This window comes from Muntiacus reevesi, chromosome 3 (assembly GCF_963930625.1).
Source record: "Muntiacus reevesi chromosome 3, mMunRee1.1, whole genome shotgun sequence".
NCBI classification, from domain to species: domain Eukaryota; kingdom Metazoa; phylum Chordata; class Mammalia; order Artiodactyla; family Cervidae; genus Muntiacus; species Muntiacus reevesi.
Genome location: NC_089251.1, coordinates 165,118,467 through 165,138,343, shown reverse-complemented (window position 1 = coordinate 165,138,343; position 19,877 = coordinate 165,118,467). Strand labels below are relative to the sequence as shown.

General features: G+C 54.6%; 1 protein-coding gene across 2 annotated transcripts in view; it reads left to right on the top strand.

Moving 5' to 3' along the window:
- SYNJ2 (synaptojanin 2) overlaps positions 1-19,877 on the top strand; it is a 98,943-nt gene that overhangs the window by 40,019 nt on the left and 39,047 nt on the right. The window contains exons 3-5 of one of the 2 annotated variants that reach the window (XM_065931054.1): positions 3,864-4,134; positions 8,221-8,446; positions 15,482-15,565. In XM_065931054.1, the coding sequence (XP_065787126.1) occupies positions 3,864-4,134; positions 8,221-8,446; positions 15,482-15,565 (581 nt within the window). Of the gene's footprint in view, positions 1-3,863; positions 4,135-8,220; positions 8,447-14,156; positions 14,209-15,481; positions 15,566-19,877 lie in introns of those variants that run through there. The other variant, XM_065931055.1, reaches the window with a different exon arrangement.

The window sequence follows — 19,877 nt, the reverse complement described above, 5'->3', positions numbered from 1 at the left end:
TGTTCCAGACGTGAATGCCTCTAGGTTGCCAAGCAAAGGGACAATTCAGAATATTGTCAGCAGTTGAGCAAGTCAGTCACCTCAATGACTAGGTGACAGATTTGTTGACAAGTCGGATGACAGTCAATTGTTTTCTTTCCACAAAATGGAAGAAGTAAGTGGGGTGTCAGCTGACAGCATTAACAGTACTTGTGTCAATAATTCATTGTGATTTCTTTCTTTCTTAACATGTAACTCAGAAGGACTTTGAAGAATTGAATGACGTTTCTATAATGAAGCCCTTTCTATTCCCATCTGTTTATCAATGCGAACAAGGTTCCTCAGAGTGTACAGCTATAAAAATGAAAAATAGAACTGGAATTGGTGTGGAATCTAGTTTCATTCCACCAATAAATATGTGTCCATGAACGAGAAATACCATTCATCTCATTAAGAGAAGCCTTTCCAGCAAATCTTTACTTTTTATGTTAAATGATCATTTAACAAAAATGTTTTGTTTAAACTGTTTGACCAATCTCTACTAAAAATCATTGTAGGGATAATTCAAGCCTGAAGAAACTTTTTAAAGACTCAGAACTTTAGGATGAAAGTGCTGTACAATATGATTGAGTGAAGCACAGAATGTAACGTTAGGATGAAATTCAGTGGGGAAAGTGGACAGCAAATAGGAGTAAAATTCCCATCTGTTCAAGAAGATCTTGTTCATGATTCCTTAAAAAAAATAGATGATGATGAATATAAATCACCACCTGGATTCTGCTGGATACTGGTACAGAGGCCCACAACAGTTTTATTTTTACACGTCAATATTTAGCACATGCTGGAAAATATATTACAACCATTTAAACTAATGATGAAAACTTCTGGTGTCAATTTGAAAATGAGCGAGGGGAGCATCGGCCAACCACAATTCTTAGAGAGACAGCAGCCGAAGTGGTTGAAGGCCACCAGCCCTCAGGGCTAGACGGAGCCTGGGCCAAGGTGAGACCCAGGTTTGCATCTTGGGTCCAGCAGAGATGATCTGGGCGCTGGGCAGGCAGTTCAGCTCCTCGGGGGCCAGTCCTCAGGTCTAAAATGGCAATGCTGTTAGACAGATTGGCTGTACTTCTGCAAGGACATGGTCAGGAGCCCCCAGCCCTGGAACCAGACTTGGCTTGAGTGACTCGCCTGGGGTGGGCTAGAAAGTGGCTTTGAATCCCAGCTCCCCGCTGTGCTGCCTTGGGCAGGCTACTCACCCTCCCTATGCATCCATCTCCCTGCCTGTAAAATGGGACCTCCCTGGTGGGGGTGCTGGGAGCAGGTTTGTGGAGCGGTGCCTGGCACACGGTAAGCATCCCTGAGGACTGAGTATCACTAAAGCATCTGCTTCCAGCGCTCCCACACAGCCGCTCTTCTCATCCTCTCCTGAGCCCCTTGGCCCTGGACTCGGGAGCCTGCCTCCTCAGTGGTGACGGCCCTTCCCCTCGCGCTCATTTATTTCAAGAGCCTTTTCACGCCTGCTGTCGCACGCCCGCCCTGAGCCTCCCCCGGGCCGCTGCCCTGCACAGAAAGTGCCTGCTGTCTTCAGAGCAACCTGGGACTCCTGCCAGGGACTCAGTCCCCCCACGCAGAGGCTGTTGAGGAAGCGGGGCTAGAAACCCACTGCATGACGCGGGTGGAGAGATGGAGTAGAGAATTTCCCATCCTCCCCTGGGACGCGCCCCCTTCTGGTGGGACCCGCCCCCTTCCGGAGTCCAGTCTCAGCTCGCAGCTTCCACCACTGGGCTGTCCTCTGGGCCGTGCGAGGGGACGGTTCCTGAACTCCGCCTGGCCCGTGCTGAGCCCATGGGAGGAGGCAGATGAGATGCCTGCGCGGCGGTTCTAGCATGGGCCGCCAGCTCCACGCAAACCCCACCTGTCTTCCAGAAACGACATGGGTTCTCCTTCAGAGACTCGGCCCCTGACCCCTGTCACTGTCCACAGCCATAACCGCCTTATTCCTCTGTTGTTTCAAAATGGTTTCCCCAGCTTCCCTCGTGGCTCAGTGGGAAGGAATCCGCCTGCCAATGCAGGAGGCATGGGTTCGAGCCTTGGTCCGGGCTGGTCCCACAGGCCGCGGAGCAGCTGAGTCCGTGTGCTGTGTAACTCCCGGAGCCCACACGCCCTGGGACCTCTGCTCTGCGATGAGAAGCCTGCACTGCAGCGAAGGCCCAGCACAGTGGAAAATAAAGAAATAAATAAAGGTTTCCTGATCACATGACCGGAGAGGTAGCTTGTGAGCCAGGATGGTCGCCTGTCGGATGTGACCTCCTCCCCAACCCCGCGAAGCCTATCTGAGTGGTGACCTAGTTATTGAATGAAGGGGTCTTGAATGGCACCCGACGTCTCCTGGCCCCCAGCAGCGCTGTCTTCCTGTTAAGTGTGAGGAGGGGATCTAGGGTGGGTGAGCACAGAGACTGGCAGTCTTCGGGGTCTCAGCGGAGTGTCCAGAGATCCGAGAACGCTGACTATCTTGGCTCCAGATGGCGAACATGGGTCATCTGGAGTAGGTCTTGGTGGGAGCGAGTCCCTTAAACCCTGGTGGGATGGGACGGGTGTGCTCTGGGCCAGAACCACGACAGCCCCTTGAGGCCAGTTACCCACCAGGTTGTCTCCTGGGCCTTCTCGTGAGATAGAGGACGGTGTATCAGTGTCCCCGCCGTCCCCGCCCCCAGCGCGTGTCTTCAAGCACCCTTGTGTGCCTGGACCTGCTGCACCGTGGGGATGTGGAGCAGAAAACAGCCGTGGGTGGTGGGGTGGGGTCCCCCGAAGGGGGGTGTCTCTCCTCCTCCCAAAAACAGGGTCTGCAGTGGTTGGGGTAACCTTTCATGGGGAGGGAGCGAGGAGGCTTGAGCTGCTCTCTTGTTGGCTTATTTAGGACGTTTTTGTCAAACACTTGCTTGCCGGGACATGACAACCAAACAGAGCCCATCCCTAAGGAACCCCTAGCCAGCTGGGGGACATGTGCAAGGAAGGAGGCTGTTAGCTTTGTGTGTGATGAGAACTAAGAGGGAGCATCTAAGTGCTCCTCACAGTGTCTAAGGGGAACCTGGCGGTGTCTCAGGAGAGCAGGGAAGGCTCCCTGGAGGAGGTGTTGACTTGACTTCACCCAGAAGGGTGAAGAGGGGTTCTCTAGGGAAGGGGGGTATGGGCGGAGGCATCAGGGAGGCTCCAGCTGGACTAGAGGGTGGGGGCAGGAAGGTGAGTGAGGAGGAAGGCCTCACTGGCAGAGGCCCAGGGGTGCAAGGGTGCTTTTGGGGAGCCACAGAGACGGCCCATAAGAGTGGCTGGACTCCGTGTGCTGTGTGGTGGGGAGAGGCAGGAGGTGGGCAGCGGGGACAGGGGTCCCCAGGGGTTCCCACTTCAACCCTGTGGGCAGGTGAAGTCTGAAAGGAGGTCTGCTATCAGGCCGCTCCATCAGTGGGCGCTTGGAGGACTGAGCCTGGCTGGGGGCCCTGGGGGTTCGTGGGGAGGGTGGATTTGAGAGGCTTGGGGTGTGGGCAGGGCAGGCTGCAGGCAGTATCTCAGGCTTGGGGGGGTGGGAGGAGGACCCACCTGGAACTCCTCGGCTTATTAAGCACAGGCTGCTGGCTCCGCCCCCGAGGTCCGGGGGTGGGGCTGAGAGGTCTGATTTCTAACTGGCTCCTGGTGGCTCTGCTGCTGGTGGGCTGGGCAGGGCTCTGGAACCGCGGCTCCAGGCTTTGGGCTCAGGTGGCAGGCGGATCCCTCAGCTGAAGGCGGGGTGCGGGGAGATGAGGGAGAGAAGTCCGTCTCGTGGTTGTGGCTATCCATCGCCCTTGTCACCACCTGGGATCCTCAGCCCCCATGTCTCACTTCCCTTCCAGGTGGCACCTCCCTGAGCTTCCTGGTTCTGGTGACAGGCTGCACATCCGTGGGCAGAATCCCAGAGGCCGAAATCTACAAAATCACTGCCACCGACTTTTACCCTCTCCAGGAAGAGGCCAAGGAGGAGGACCGCCTCGCGGCCTTGCGGAAGATCCTCAACTCAGGGGTCTTCTACTTCTCCTGGCCCAACGATGGGTCTTGCTTCGACCTCACTGTCCGGGCGCAGAAGCAGGGTGACGACAGCTCCGAGTGGGGGAACTCCTTCTTCTGGTGAGGCCTGGGTCCCCTGCCCCCGGCGCACACGGAGGGCGGGCTCTGATGAGCAGCTGCACCTTCCGTCTCTTAGCATCGTCCCCGGGCGCGTGGGTTACCTGCGGGAGCTGTGATTGGTGCCCAATGCTCTCTGCACAATGAGAGGAAACTAGCCCCCACTGGAATCAGGGAGCGTGTTCAGTGTGGCCTTATGTAGACTCCAGAAGGAAAATCTGCCCCGTAACTAAGGAGCACAAATGGAACATCTGCTGGTGCTCCCTGAGTGCCCGGGCCTGTGCTCAGCGCCTCCCCCGCCCCCTCAGTTCTCATGGTTATCCTCCAGCATGCAGACATTTCTAAAGCACTTTTCTAAGTTCTCTGTGGGTCATAACGCACATACTCCTCATAGGAAACAATGAGGTAGGGTCTGTTATTCCCATTTTACAGGTGAGGAGACTGAGGCTTGAATAAGGCAGGGAATTTGAACCCAGGCATCCTGGCTCCAGGCCCCATGCTGTTAATCCCACCACCAAACCTGTCAGTTTCAACGGCAAAGCCCAGTCATCCTGCCAAGATGATGGGCAGTAATGGGCCCCTTCGGGGACCAGCAGGGCGTGGATGACCCCTAAATGGGTCAGTGGTCACCCTTTGTGGGCCCTGAGGGTCATGACCTCTGACAGGTTCTGTGGAAGACCCGGGGTGGGGCGCGGTGATTTGTATACAATGGAGCTGCTCCCATCAGATTTATCAGGAGATTGCGACTCAAGCAGAAGTGATGAAAGTCCTGCTGTTGGAATTGTTTGGAGACCGGGCGTTCTTGGTTCCAGGGCTGGCCTTTGGGGCCTTTCCAGCCCTGAGTCAGGGCTGAGGAGGCATCTCTGAGCCCTGTGTTTGTTCCTGCCTCGCTTTGCCCAAACAGAGGAGCTCACAGGTTTCCATCGCCTGTTAAGTGTACTTTCCTTGGTGCTTGGGACCCCACAAGTGAGCTCCTGACTTCCACTTGGAGAAAGAGGAGTTCACAGTATCCTTCCATATGTGCCCGTGCTCCCTGTCCCCCAGATCCTCTTAGGTTGTCTGGTTATGTGAGGTTTGGGGGGTAGTAGAAATGGCAACCCACTCCAGTGTTCTTGCCTGGAGAATCCCAGAGACGGCGGAGCCTGGTGGGCTGCCGTCTATGGGGTCGCACAGAGTCGGACACGACTGAAGCGACTTAGCAGCAGCAGCAGCGTGCCCAGACTTCAAAGACGTGAATCTTGTTAAAAATGCAGATTCTGATTGAGCAGGGCTGGCCTGGGGCCCAAGACTCTGCATTTCCGCAAGGAGCCGACGCTGGCCAGGGCCGCTGTTTCAAGGACCACACTCTGGATATCAGGTCCGGCAGATGGTGTGTCTGTGAATCACTAGTTCGGTTTTGCAGGTGTATGTGCTCCTGAAGGGAGCCCAGCTCAGGGGCGCAGGGGCTGTGGATTATGAAGGGGTCTTTGTTAGGCACTGGGGCCATTTTTCAGCCGGGAAGGTCTTATGAGCCGAGGCTAGAGGTCTCAGAAGCTGTAACAAGCCTTGAATGCCCGGGGAATCTGCGTCACCGTTGTACCTGCTTTCCCAGGCCGCCTCATGCCAGCTCTGTGGTTGGAGATTTGAGGTGCACAGGGAAGAGGAAGACAAAGTGGGGAATCTCCAAGTGAAGACTGAGAGGGACTTGGGAAGGGGAGGCCCCAGGTGGACACTGGGCTGTCCCCAGTTGGCCAGGAGAAGCTGGTCCTGGAGGGTGTGAAGCTCCCAGGCCGTCCCCCACCCCACAGCCCAGGGCATGGTGTTTGGGCTCAGGGCAGCACCCGTGGAGCTGACCACAGCTGAGTCAGGCCCAGCTGTGTGGTCACGGGCTTGATTGCCTGAACCCACCATTTGGGGTGCTGTGTTCAAGGTCTGAGCCCACATCTGGAGTCAGATGGGGTCAGCAATGGACGTGGCTGGTGCATGAGGGCGAGGTTTGGCATTTTTCTGGGTGGTTACTGTTCCCCACTGATAACTGCTTCCCAGTACAATCAAGTCCTGGAAGGAGATGCAAGCTCTTTTTCTTTATAGGTTTGGGTTTCTTCCTTCGAGGTTATGAGCCGTCCACCTACAGGGGGTCAGGCCATTGTGACTACAACAGGGATTGTTTAGAGTTGTCTGTTTGGCGGAAAGTTGCTTTGACCCCTGGTGACTGATGGCAACCATCACTGTGTGGTGGAAGACCCTGGAACATTCTGGAGACCTTCCCTTGATGCAGATTTAATACATGGGTTACTAAAGTTGATTTAGTGCAGATGTGAGAGTTGGACCATAAAGAAGGCTGAGCGCCAAGGAATTGATGCTTTCGAACTATGGTGCTGGAGAAGACTCTTGAGAGTTTCTTGGACTGCAAGGAGATGAAACCAGTCAATTCTAAAGGAAATCAACCCTGAATATTCACTGGAAGGACTGATGCTGAAGCTGAAGCTCCAGTACTCTGGACACCTGATGCAAAGTGCTGACTCATTGGAAAAGACTGACGCTGGGAAAAATTGAGGACAGGAGGAGAAGGGGACGACAGAGGATGAGATGGTTGGATGGCATCACCGACTCAATGGACATGAGTTTGAGCAAGCTCGGGGAGATGGTGATGGACAGGGAAGCCTGGTGTGCTGCAGTCCATGGAGTCACAAAGAGTCAGACACGACCGAGCCGCTGAACAACAACAAAGTTGGTTTATCAGCTCAATTTCAGAGAGGGATTCAGAAGAGGGGAAGGTGTTTTTGTAAAGTGATGCTTCGTGCTCATCATTCTCCGGGCAGCCCAGCGCCCTGGAGTGAGAGCTCAGACATGGCCCAGCTTCCCGGGGCCCACGTGCTGTGCCCACATGCCGTGTCGGGGAGGAGGCTGGCCTGAGAGCGGGGAGCGGCTGCTCTTGCCGCTTGGAGAAGCCGCCTGGGATGTCAGAGCTCACAGCACACTTCTCCAGAAACGAGGGCGCTACGTCTTTGCTGAGGGCTCGGGGCAGGAATGGTGCTGCTGTTTTAAATACATAGCACACTGTGATCTAGATGAGCTCGCTGCCCTGTGGGGGTTCCTGCCTCCCAGGGGTACTGCACAGGGCGGGTCCCCTGGTTGAAGCGTGTAGAGTCTGGAAGCAGCCTGAGGTTCGCATACCACCCCCAAGCCCCACTCTCAGCCATCACCTGCTCAGTAAGCTCCCGTGGGTGTCGGGGAGGCGAGTGAGACACGAGAACCGGTGTGACTGTGTGCGTGTGCAGCTCTACACGTAGGGCCTTCGGCAGGAGAGGTTTGGGCTGGAGAGCACAGCTTCCATGTCTCGCTGCCGCTTACTGGCTCTGTGATCTTGGGCAAGCGTTTCTCCTCTGTGCCTCAGTTTCTTCATCTGTAAAATGGGGTGAATGATAATGCCTGTACATAGGCTGATACAAGAATGAAATGAGTCGATTCGTCCCAGAACACTTAGAATGGAGCTCGGTGCCCTTTCTAAACGCTGTTATCCCATGAAGATCATCATGGATGTCAGAGACCCAGCACCATCCACTGGGTTTGGGGAGGAAGTACTGGAACTTTAAGTTTTATGTTCATCTCATTGTTTTTATTTAATTCCCATTGCTTTGTAATGCTCTCATCATGTTCACCTTGTAGGATCTGTATATAATTTAAATAAGCATGCACGTATTTAATTATTTTTATCATTTGTCATTTATCATTATTCTTTCATCATAAAGCATTCTTAAATTTTTACCGAAGGGACTTATGTTCAAAAACTGCAGAAGCCACTGGTGTAAACAGAAGCTGCTCTGTGGCTCCTGAAAGCCCGGCGGCTGGCTGACACCCACTCCTGCATTCCAGCCACTGCTGCTGACACCCAGGAGCAGCCGTTTCTCGCTGCCCAGGTGCTGGTGGCCCTGCCGTTTGGGGTGCCTGTAGAGCACGCGAACATCCTTGCTCCATGTCCTGAGTGTGGAGTTCACGGGGCGTGTGCAGTGCAGGAATACGGCCCCCAGGCGCCTCCCCTGCTTGCCCTGGGCACTGTTTCCTGGAGGCTGTGAGGCGGCCCGAGTCACCGCGGGCTCCGTTTTGCAGGAACCAACTGCTGCACGTGCCTCTGAGGCAGCACCAGGTGAACTGCTGTGACTGGCTGCTGAAGGTCATCTGCGGGGTGGTGGCCATCCGCACGGTGTACGCCTCTCACAAGCAGGCCAAGGCCTGCCTCATCTCCCGCATCAGCTGCGAGCGTGCCGGCGCTCGCTTCCACACCCGCGGCGTGAACGACGACGGCCACGTGTCCAACTTCGTGGAGACGGAGCAGGTCAGTGCCCAAGCCAGGCTGGGGTCCCCAGTGGCTCCGAGTGGATGCAGCCACGCATATGTGTTTCCACTTGGGGTGTTGGGGGCAGTTTCTGATGAGCGTGGCTCCTCACTCTCCCAGGAGAACGGAAAGTGTCACTGGGGCTGTGTCTGCAAGGGTGGCCTCTGGTTTGCACGATGTTCTTTCTTGATTCTCTTCTCATGCTGGAAAAATGTTGCTTACCTGGGGTATTTTCAGCTGAAAAGCAGCAGGAATTTTTGCTGTGATCAGGAAGGGTGGTGGTTATTCAGATAGCAGCTGATGGATGAACCAATAGGATTTGAAAATCTTTTTAAGACAAAAGTAAAGAGATGAATGGGCTTCCTAGGTGGCTCAGTGGTAAAGAATGTGCCTGCAATGCAGGAGACGTGGGTTTGATCCCTGGATTGGGAAGATCCCCTTGCAGAAGGAAATAGCATTTCACTCCAGTATTCTTGCCTGAAGAATCCCATGGACAGAGGAGCCTAGCAGGCTGTAGTCCATGGGGTCACAAAAGAGTTGAACATGGCTTAGCAACTAAACAGGAAACAATAAAAGTAGATGAGTAATGGCAGGATGAGAGAAGAAAGTTTTTCATTCTTGATCTGCTGAGGCTTCATCCTAGAAGCAAGTCTTTGCATCTGGGCTTTGTGAAAGTTCCGTGTTGGGCATCAGTTGCTTTCAGCTCCAAGGGATAGAGTCATCTGTTTAATCTCTTACTGACTTCATCGCCGTAAATTCTGTTCTCATTCCCAGAGATGCTGTCTTCCATCTGCTTTATTTATGTTTTTTGCTAACATGCGATTTGTAGGATAATACCACCGCGTAGACTGGCAGTGGAATAAGTCATACAGGAAAGCCCACGAAAGGTGCAACAATGGTGTTGCCGTGCGTGTTAAGCTGCAAACAGCCCCTGTTTGGTAGGTGGAGATGTGACTTTGCATCCCCGCCTACTGCTGCAGCCGCACCAAGTGGTTCCTACCAGGACTGAGCAGTTTAATTCAGCACAGGTTTGAGTCCCAGCCATTGGCGTGTGAGCCGCACCTGCCTGGGCTTTCCAGGGCACAGTTCGGGGGAGGGTCCTCTAGGGGTCAGATGCTGAGTAGGAGGACCTCAGTCAACAGCCCAAAGATGAGTGACAGGGGCAGTTTCTTGCCTGTGACTTCTGTTTTCCCGCTATCTGCTCTCCTGGACATAGATGACGCTGGTAAATGAACACCTGCTTTAAAATGACAGAGGATGGGACTTCCCTGGGTGGTCCAGTGGCTAAGACCCTGCACGCCCAGCTCCGGGGCCCTGGGTTCGATCCCTGTTAGGGGACTAGATCCCACATGCCGCAGCTATGACCAGACACACCCAAAGAAATATTTTTTAAAAACTAAAGAGAGGAAACGAGGCCCCCATCTCCTCTCTTACAACCATGAGGTTTTTTTTTTCATTTATTAGTTGAAGGCTAATTACTTTACAATATTGTAGTGGTTTCTGTCATATGTTGATATGAATCAGCCATGGATTTACATGTATTCCTCAATGAGGTTTTTTAAAAAAACAAATGTTTGTTTTTGGCTGCCTCGGGTTGTATTAGTTGTGATGTGTGGCTCCTCATTGAGGCACGTGGGCTTCCCTGGGCTTGCAGTTGTTTCTCTCTAGTTGCAGCATACTGGCTTAGTTGCCCTGAGACATGTGGAATCTGAGTTCCCCAACCAGGGACTGAACCCGCGTCCCCTGCATTGGAAGGCGGATTCTTAACCACTGGACCATCAGGGAAGTTCCTGAACCAGTTTTGTTTTGTTTTTAATTGGGGCCCCATCCACTGTGTCTTGTCAAGTAAGTCATTGGGAAAACAACTGCTCTCTTGATCACTGTCTGTTCCTGAAAGACAAGACATTTAAACACTGAAAATGTCAAGAAGATGGTGGTACTTTCCTGGAGCTATTGTAACAAGTACCACAAATTGCGGGGCGGGGTAAGTTGGGGGTGGGGGTGTTTAAAGTAGCTGAAATGCACTGTGTCTCAGTTTTGGAAGCCAGAGGCTGAATTCAGGGCCTGGGCAGGGCCGTGCCCCTTCTGGAGCCTCTGGGGGAGGGTCCACCTCTCCTCGCCCAGCTTCAGGTGGCCCGGCCATGGCAGCATCGCTCCAGTCTGTCTCCCCGTCCACGTGGCTCTTCTCCCCGTCTCAGGACACCAGGCAGGTTGGATGACGGTGTCCTACCCCAACCTGACCGCGATTACCCAGTCGTACCTGCAGTGACTCTTCCGTCCAAATCAGGTCACATTCGCAGTGCTGGGGGTTAGGACGTCAGCATATCCTTTGTGGGTGGGGGGACACAATTCAGTCTGTTGCAAGAGCATCATCTGACCTTAGCAGGTTAGGACTCTGATTTAAATGCGTACATTTAGCTGTATGAGAAATCCCTACAGTCCTTTTCTCATTTCTCTACAGACAGCCTTTGGGCCTCTGCTGTTTGTTTCATCTAAGGTGCCTGCTGACTTGCATTGGTCCCCCGCCTGCCCAGTTTCTGGACTCACAGGCAGGGACCTTGTCCCCTCCAGTACCGTGTGATGGCCCAGCGAGGCTTTAGAGATGACCGCACCTGCCCCTCGGCTCCTGGTGTCTGCATCCCCCGGTGATTTCACTTTCACAGACCCAGACGGGGCAGGAGGTCGTGGGCTGGCAGCCAGGGCAGTTCCTCGTGGGGCGTGTCCATTTCAGGCTCTTGCGCACGGGCCCCGTGCTTTCCACCAACGGGAGGGAGGGGCCGGGGATGGTTCATGCCATCGGGGCCCCCCCAGCCCCAAACAGCCTGACCGCCCTGGCATGTGGGGGAGAAGGGGACCCCGGGGAGGAGTCGATTCCCAGAGCCGATGCCAGGAGCATCCTCATTTGCAACCGGATGTACATCCTGAGTTTGATCGTGAACCTGCCAGCTGGGGACGCCACAGGAAGGAGACAGACCAGCTGGCCCCTCGTGGGCGGGCGTCTGCATCTCGGGAGTGTCTCCCAGGGTGAGCGGTCAGTGCTCAGCTGCCAGCCTCCTGCCTGGAGAGAGATGAGAAAGATAGCAGAGCCAGTGGGGGCAGGGGCAGGTCTGTGTGCTAGGAGGAGCTGGAGCAGAAGTCCTGCGGCGGGAGAGGAAGACAAAGTGTTGCCTGCTTGCTGACCTGGCATTAAGAGAAACGGCAGGGTCTGAAACCCCACGTCTGCACCCAGGGGTGGCAGGCGGCAGCTTTGGGTGGTACTGAGCCCGAGTCAGGAAGGCGCCCTAACTCCGGCGGCTCAGCCCCTTGTGATGCCAGCGGGTCACCTCCAGCCTGTGTCCCCTGCTACCGGGCTGGGAGGTGTCAGCCCCTCGCCGTCGGGGAGGGGGCTCCCATAGCAGACGCCTGAGGGCGGTTTATGGGCCGCGGTGCCCCCGTTGTTCAGCCAAGGGATGGGGCGAGATGGAGCCAGCTGGAACCCTGACGCAGAGACTCTCAGTAGCAAATGGGCTTCTCCTGAGTCAGACTCTCGGGAAGCCAGAAAAGGGAGGTGTTTTCAAACCACCCACTCCTGCCTTTTATGTTTTTTCCCTCAGAGGAAAGAACAATCTTTCTCCATCAAGGCGGGCTGTGTGTGTGTGTGCACTTTGTGGGTAGGGGGCTTTTGTGGGGGGCACGGGGGGCATGCCGGCATATGTATGCTGTGAATGTGCTTGTGTGCACACGTGTATACGCTGAGTGCGCATTTGTGCTCTGGACGCGCATCAGCGTGCAGGCGTGGATGGCATCTTGTTCTCCCTGGAGGCAGGGAGGAAGGGTCTGGAGTCTTGGCCGCTCAGCTGGAGGACCTGCCCGGTGGGCGTGCTCTGCCACCGTGACTCAGCCCAGAAAGTCCCTCATCTACCCCAAGAAAGCAAAAGCTAAAGATAAATATTTGGCTCCTGAAGATAAGGCCACTAATTAATCAGGGAGGTTGGGAGGGACATGAGTGCAGACCTGGAAAGAACTGGTTTGCAAACTCCTCATCCTGTAACAGAAGTTCAGCCGAAAGCCTTTTAGAGAAAAGCATCAGACCAGTGGCGAGTCTCCCTGCTGCCCCTTTCTCTGGGGGGTTGTTGGGCCACTGCTCCCACCTCTGTGAAAGAGGGCACGCGGGTGCCAGGTCCGGGCTCCCAGGCCTGGCCTCGAGCCACACTCCGCTGTGACTCCTCCTTCCTGAAGTCCCGCCTGCTCTGCGGCACCCCCACCCCTGTCTGTGTCCCCCCCATTCCCTCTCCTGCCTGCATCCTGACCCCTGCCCGACTCGCTGCCTCCCCTGCGGAGCCTCGTCCATACCTCTGTGACCACGTGATGCAAGCTCCGTTGGGAGAGGGAAACCGAGGCTGGAGGTGGTTAAAGAACACAGCCAGGGTCGCCCCGCCGGTCGGATGAGCATGGGCCCAGGCTGGTCGTGTCCCAGGGCCCGCAGGCTCACCTGTGTTCACCCTTCACCTCGCCGCCCCTCCTCTCCGCCAGGTGTCCGCTCTTATCTTTGTGAAGCCAGGCCACAGGTGTGAATCTTCGCTAGTGTCAACACCTATGTTCTTTCGCCCAGAAAGGAAAGCCCTGCAAATCCATCACTACTGGGTGACAATCGGGGTTGTCCTCTCTTCTTGGAAACCAAGAGGCGGGTGTTCCTGACGACAGGATGGGGCACAGAGCGAGGTATTTTCATGCGTGAGGAGGGATGGAGGAATCTGGAGGCATCTTTCCTTCCTGCCCCAGGCGTGGGGTCTGCAGTGCTGGGATTGCCTGTCGGGGGTTGTCCTGAAGCTGGTTCTGTGCGAGTTCCGGCTCAGGAAGGGCGTGGTCTAACTCTGAAAGCAGTGCTTTTAGCGCTTGTTAAATAAAGTGAGGGTGGCTTAACGGTAAAGAATCTGCCTGCCAGAGCAGGAGACACGGGTTCGATCGCTGCGTGGGGAAGATCCCCTGGAGAAGGAAATGGCAACCCACTCCAGTTTTCTTGCCTGGGAAATCCCATGGACCAAGGAGCCGGGAGGACTACAGCCCATGGGGTTGCAGAGAGTCAGACATGACTCAGGGACTAAAATAACAACAAAATAAAGTGAAGGATAATAGTTCCTTGAAAGTGAAAGTGTTAGTAGTTCAGTCATGTCCAACTCTTTGGGACCCCGTGGACTGTAACCTGCCAGGCTCCTCTGTGCATGGAATTCTCCCAGAAAGAATACTGGAGTGGGTTGCCATTCCCTCCTCCAGGAGATCTTCCCGACCCAGGGATCAAACCCAGGTCTCCTGCACTGCAGGCAGATTCTTTACCATCTGAGCCACCAGGGAAGTCCTTAGCATACACCAAATACTGGGCTCTGTTACGGGTTTCCTTTACGTGGAGATGCTGGCCAAATTGGCGATCTCTCAAGAGTCTGGATATGTGTGGTTGTATGCATTTAATTTCTTTGTAGCCAACAGCACCTTAAACAGCCTGCTAACTTTCTTCTGCTTTTGTCAGTGAAACAGTGGCTGGTAACCCTCTTGCTGGTGATCAGTATCTGGAAACAGACAAGTTCTTAACCCAGTGCATTTTTTCCTTTGGAGATTAAGGGATAGAGTTTCAGCCCAACCTAATGACGACCAGGCTCATGTGGTTCCTGTAGTCCAGGGAACCTTCACGTCTAATGTTCAGGCCCTCCACTGCAGAATTACTAATGCATGTGTGATCTGAGTGTGATCTAGCTGCATGGAAAGCTACTCTGTGAGGGAGCAGACCGGTAAGAAATGGAAAGGGCCAGCGGCACCGCCTGGGCCGGCCCTGCCAGGCCAGGGTAGAGTTACCCAGATAAAGGGCAGCATCTGATACCTGCCGCGGCCTCCCCCTCATGATGCTCAGGACTGCACTTTTTGTCCTTTTAGACCTCCCTGGCGCTAGAGCGTCCGTGGGGGCCGGCAGGCAGGTGAAGAGCTGGTACGCCCTGAAGGAACTGTGTGCGGTGGGGGCTGGGGGGAGATACTTTAACTTGTAAGAATCGTCTGTGTCATGCAGGTGCTGGCACCCTGAAGCTTGTGGAAGGGGTGTGTGTGTGTGTCTCTGTGTGTGTAAGCTTGTGGAAGGGTGTGTGTGTGTAAGCTTGTGGAAGGGTGTGTGTGTGTCTGTGTGTAAACTTGTGGAAGGGGTGTGTGTGTGTGTGTAAGCTTGTGGAAGGGGTGTGTGTGTCTGTGTGTCTGTAAACTTGTGGAAAGGGTATGTGTGGGGGGGAAGCTTGTGGAAGGGGTGTGTGTGTGTGTAAGCTTGTGGAAGGGGTGTTGGGGGGGAAGCTTATGGAAGGAGTGTGTGTGTAAGCTTGTGGAATGATGTGTGTGTGTGTGTAAGCTTGTGGAAGGGGTGTGTGTGCACGTGGAAGCTTGTGGAAGGGATGCATATGCAAGCTTGTGGAAGGGGTGTGTATGTGTGTGAGCTTGTGGAAGGTGTGTGTGTGTGTGTGTGTGTGAGCTTGTGGAAGGAGTGTGTGTGTGTGGACTCCGTGACACGGTTAGGAGCACAGCGGCGTGGGGCCAGGACCGACTGTGAGGTCAGGTCAAGTCTGGACTTGCGTGGTCAGATGCTGCCAGCCGGGCTTTGCACCGCCGCTGGTTCCTTTCATTTCCTCTGGTCCTTTTCCAGTGGCGCCTGCTGCTTGGCCAGCTGACTGGCTGGCAGTTGAGGGCTTCCAGGAAGGTCTTAGTTAAGTCCCAGAGCTGGTCTGCTTTTGTTCCTGAACCTGCTGGGGAGGGGACTGCGGGGCTTTTTGGGGAAGGTGGGTCAGGTTGTGGGGATTCCCATCCCCTTGGAGGCTCGGGGTTGGCCAGCAGGCCTGTGAGTTGGGCTGGCCTGCAGGGCGGGGAGCGGCTTGGCCAGGCGGGGCGAGGGGCAGAGGGCGCCCCAGCCCGTGGCTGCCCTTCGCTCTGGCTGGTGTCAGGTCTCAGCAGCCTGATCGCATTACCCGACCCCAGGACATTCACTTTCATTGAAGAATACCTCTCCCCTTCTGTCTCCCTGTGGTGCAGACAATTTACATGGATGATGGCGTGTCGTCTTTTGTCCAGATCAGAGGTTCCGTTCCGCTGTTTTGGGAGCAGCCAGGGCTTCAGGTAAGTGATCAGAAAGCCTGTCTGGGCATGTCCTTGTTCACCTGCTCTTGCACGCCGGCATGGGTTGTTTCATCGCATTTCTTTCCTGGCACAGTTTCAGGTCTTTCTCCCCAACCCAGCTGGATTGAGCTGAGCTGTCAGTGTGTGTGCACATATGCTTGTGAGCATTGCACATGTGTGTGGTGTTGTACACAGAGATACTGTATATATTGTGTGATTTTCCCACCTCGAGCTCCCTGATGACACTGGTGAGGTGGGAGGTCTCTGTGGGTAAGTGGACCACGTCGTGTGATTGCTGTTCCCTTCGCTCAGACCCCAGTTCAGTGCGTTGAGAACGTGGCCTCTGATGTCCTTTGAGACCTGTGACCCTCCTGGGAAGCTTTGGAAGGTTTTGGGGGCGCCAGCGGCTGTGGGGCAGGTCTGGCGTTTGGAGGTGCCTGTTGCTGGGCCACGTGAGAACTGCACACAGGTTTCTCGTGATTTCTAAAAATACCCCTCGCTGTCCCGCACGGGCTCTAGGCGGTGCCAGGGCTGTTTGGCCTTGTGTCCCCTGGGAAGTGTTCAGGGTGTAAGGCCAAGTACGCATTTGTCGTCAGCCGAACAGCACACGGCCCCATTGACTGAGTTCCTACCCGGGAGGGTCTGGGCCACGCGGACCTGAGATCCCTCCATGCCAATCCCCCTGGACCTTCCTTCCTGGCCAGAGGGGGCGTGGGTGCCCTCAGGAGACCCCTGTGCCCGGCTTCCATGGCCTTGGCCCTTCTTCCCGAGGGCTCGAGGCCCAGGGCCACCTTCCAGGTCCTTGGGAGCGTTGGACACGCTGGGTCTCACCGCCCTTGACCTGACCTGGCCTCAGCTGTGGGCACCTTGCCCTCACGTTGTCATCGTGCAGTTGGCAGCCGTGGAGAGGAAGCTTGTCAGCCCTTCGGGGAGACAGGTGGGCGAATGTCTTACATGGGGCTCTGAGTTCTTTGGAAAAAGCTCTGAGAACATACAGTTTCTCCAACAGAAAGGAACATCTAAGACGCATGCGGCAGCTGGTGGCTTTAAGTGGCTGCAGAGAAAGGCACTCCCGGGGACGGATGGAGTGTTCTCTGGAGCCCGTCCCGAGAGAGCTGTGTTTTTAAACAGCTCAGCTGAGATATAATTTACACAGAGAAACCCGGAGAAGCCTGTGAAGTGTGCAGTTCTCTGGGTTTTAGTCCATTTACAGAGTTGTGTAACCATCACCGTGGTCTAATTTTAGAACCCATTCTTCACCACCGAGAAAACCCTGCACCCATCAGCGGTCACTCCCCATTCCCTCCAGCCCTACCCAAGGCCTCGGCAACCACTCATCTATGTTTTGTCTCTATGATTTGCCTATTCTAGACATTCTAAAAGGGATTTTGAAGTTTAATTTTCTTTAGATGTGGAGTTTTCCTGGGGGGGGTGGGTGGTTATGAGAGCATCTTAGAATGTGGGAAGGACCTTTAGAAATTCATCCGTTTCAGCCTCTCACCCAGTTTGGGGTTCCTCTTCCAGGCTCGAGGTCATGATTTGGGATGGCTCCATCATCATCATCATCATCATCATCATCATCATCATCATTATTATTAGCTAGTTTCTCCTTGCCTTGCATAGTTGCCACACGAAGTCTACGTCCTCGAACCTTCACGGTCCCCCTTTCTCCACTTCATCTTTTCCAGGACCCTCCTTCACCCTCTCTGTCTGTTCTAGGACTCTCCACGCTCTGGTCTCCCTCTTCTGAAAACAAAGCTTGTCATTCCCTTTAATTTCAGTCTTCACGTTGAACCCGCAGATGCTCTCGATGCAGCCTGACCCTGCCATGGAGCAACCATCTCCCAGTCTGACTTGGACCAGCATCTGTGGACCTTGGGTGGCTCGCTTTTCTGCAGTTATAGCATCTCTTAGACTCATCACGCTTGTTAAGGCTCCTCCACAGCCCTCGTGGTTTCTTCAAAATAAGTTTCAAAAGACTTCAGTGTTCATGCATCATAAGGATTTTCTAACCTTTGGGTTTGATACCCGTGTTTACCCTCTAAATATTATTCCACATCAAAGGCAGATGAGATCCTCTTTGCAGGGCGTTAGCTCTTAGTCACCTTACCTGGACTATCAGTAGCAAGTGATTGATCATCAGTCCTGGTGGTTTTTTCCATTTTGAAAAACTCTCACTCCATCTTCACTTAGGTTAGATGAACAGTGCAAAGATTTGGGGGTGAATAGCTTGCCTTTTAAGTTGCAGTGTTGCAGCCTTTACACTTGCCCCAGGGAGCAGTTGAGCCCTGGTGGGGTGGTGGGGTGGTCGGGTGGGGTATGGGGGTGTGGAGAGAGGTCTGTGGATGGTGATTTGTTTACACGTTTCACAGGCCCAGGACCTTCCTTGCAAACTCCTGAGTCCCGACTGGGTTGTTTCCAACAACCACGTTCCTTTCACCGTTCATCTTTGTCATGTCAGCAAGTCGTGCTGTTTATAAAGAGCCACATTGAAAGCTAGTTGCTCTTCCGGTCTGGTCTATTTAGTTATGTTTTTATATAGGGTTCGTTAGAAGACTTTGCTGCTCTTGTCGCTTTAGCGTCTTCCTCCCTGTAAGATGTGGAGAAGGAAATAGCAACCCACGCCAGTACTCTTGCCTGAAATCCCATGGATGGAGGAGCCTGGCGGGCTACAGTCCACAGGGTCGCAAAGAGACACATGCAGAGACAAAAGCCCAAGTTGCACCAGGAGAGGTGTGGCTCTTTGCGTCCTGTGAGTCGAGCAGGAGTTTCACACTGAGTCCCCACGAGGATGCTGTGTGGTGTAGCGACCGTGTCCTCACCTCTCTGAGTTCACGTGCAGCGCGAGGGCCAGTCTCCTGGCTCTTCCACCAGCTAGCCCTCATACACACCCCCGGGGAAGCCATTTATTCATCCTGCAGACTCTCATCGCACGTCTGGTACGTTCAGACACTTGACACAGAGGTTGCCCCTGCCGTCGGGGAGGAGGGGACGGGACGTGATGGTGTGGTGTGAGCAGAGCCAGAAGAGAGGGCAGTTGAGGTCCCTGTGCTGTGGGGGTGGGTGTCTGAACTGACCTGGGAGGGATGGGGTGGGATCACGCCAGCCAGGAAGGCAAAGGGGACCACGACGCAGATGCTGCAACCCCTGTGTCAGACCACATCCAGGAACCGTGCTGGCTCGGCCACCTACCGCTCGGCCTGGGGGACAGGCTTGTGGTGAAAGGTGAGGCTGGAGAGGCCAGCGAGGTCCCGATGAACGTGGGCTTTGTATGTTACACTGAGAAGTTCGAATTTTGCCCCAGTGGGGCCCAAACTGCTGCACGTTAAAACCACTGGGCAGCTCATAAAATTCCTGGTGCTCCAGACGCATGCTATCGAGTTACATCACCACGGGCGGGAGCATGCTGTTTTGAAGATGCTTAGATGGTTCCAGTGTGTAGAAGGCTTGGGAACCACTCAAGGTTATGGTGGTAAACCAGTTTTTCTGGGGCCAGGAGGGAGAAGTTTGGGTTTGTTGCCTTTGCCCATTTTTGTAGTATAAATACTCCCATCATGGCTGATTTAAAGCCAGCGGCTTAACCGTGGAGCTGGGACACACCATGGCTTGTGAAGGTAAAGGTTAAGCCACCAGGATCTGCAAGGATCCAGACCAGAAGGGCTGGCATCTTTAACTAAGGGAAGGGCGGGGAGATGTTCGAAGATGCCTTCTGTGGCTCTGGGACCCTCTCAAGAGCTGGTGGAGACTCCGTGTCCACCCAGCCAGGCGCTATTCTTCCAGCCACTCCCTTAGGCTCAGCCTGGAGCGTTTAGGATCGCGCCTCTGGCTTTAGGGACCAGACGGGGCTGGTTGGCCACGCGTCCAGCTGTCTGGGGGAGGAGGGTGGGTGAAGGAGGAGGAGGGAGACTAAAAAAAGCAGCGAGGTCAGTTCCTGTGTGCGGGGCCAGCAGTGGTTTCTTTCCAGCCCTGTCGGAAGCTGCTCCCTGTGGCTCTGACCCACAGAGGCCTCAGGACTAAGTGACACTGGCGAGGGGAGCTGCAGGTCAGTGTCCAAGCCGGGCAGGGGCAGAGCCAGGGCCCAGTGTGGGGAGGCAGGACGTGAGGCCTCGGGCGGCCGGACTAAAGGCTTGTCCAGGTGACGGAGGAAGGGTGACTTTCCAGTGAGCATCCCAGGCCCGCTTCTGCCCAAGGATCACGTCCTCAGATAGTCCGTCCCATCTGGGAGCCCACAGTGTCCCTGGCCCCTCATCCGTGATGTTACTTTCGATCACCTGGGCAAGATATTCTTCAGTTTCTCTAATATGTCTTACTT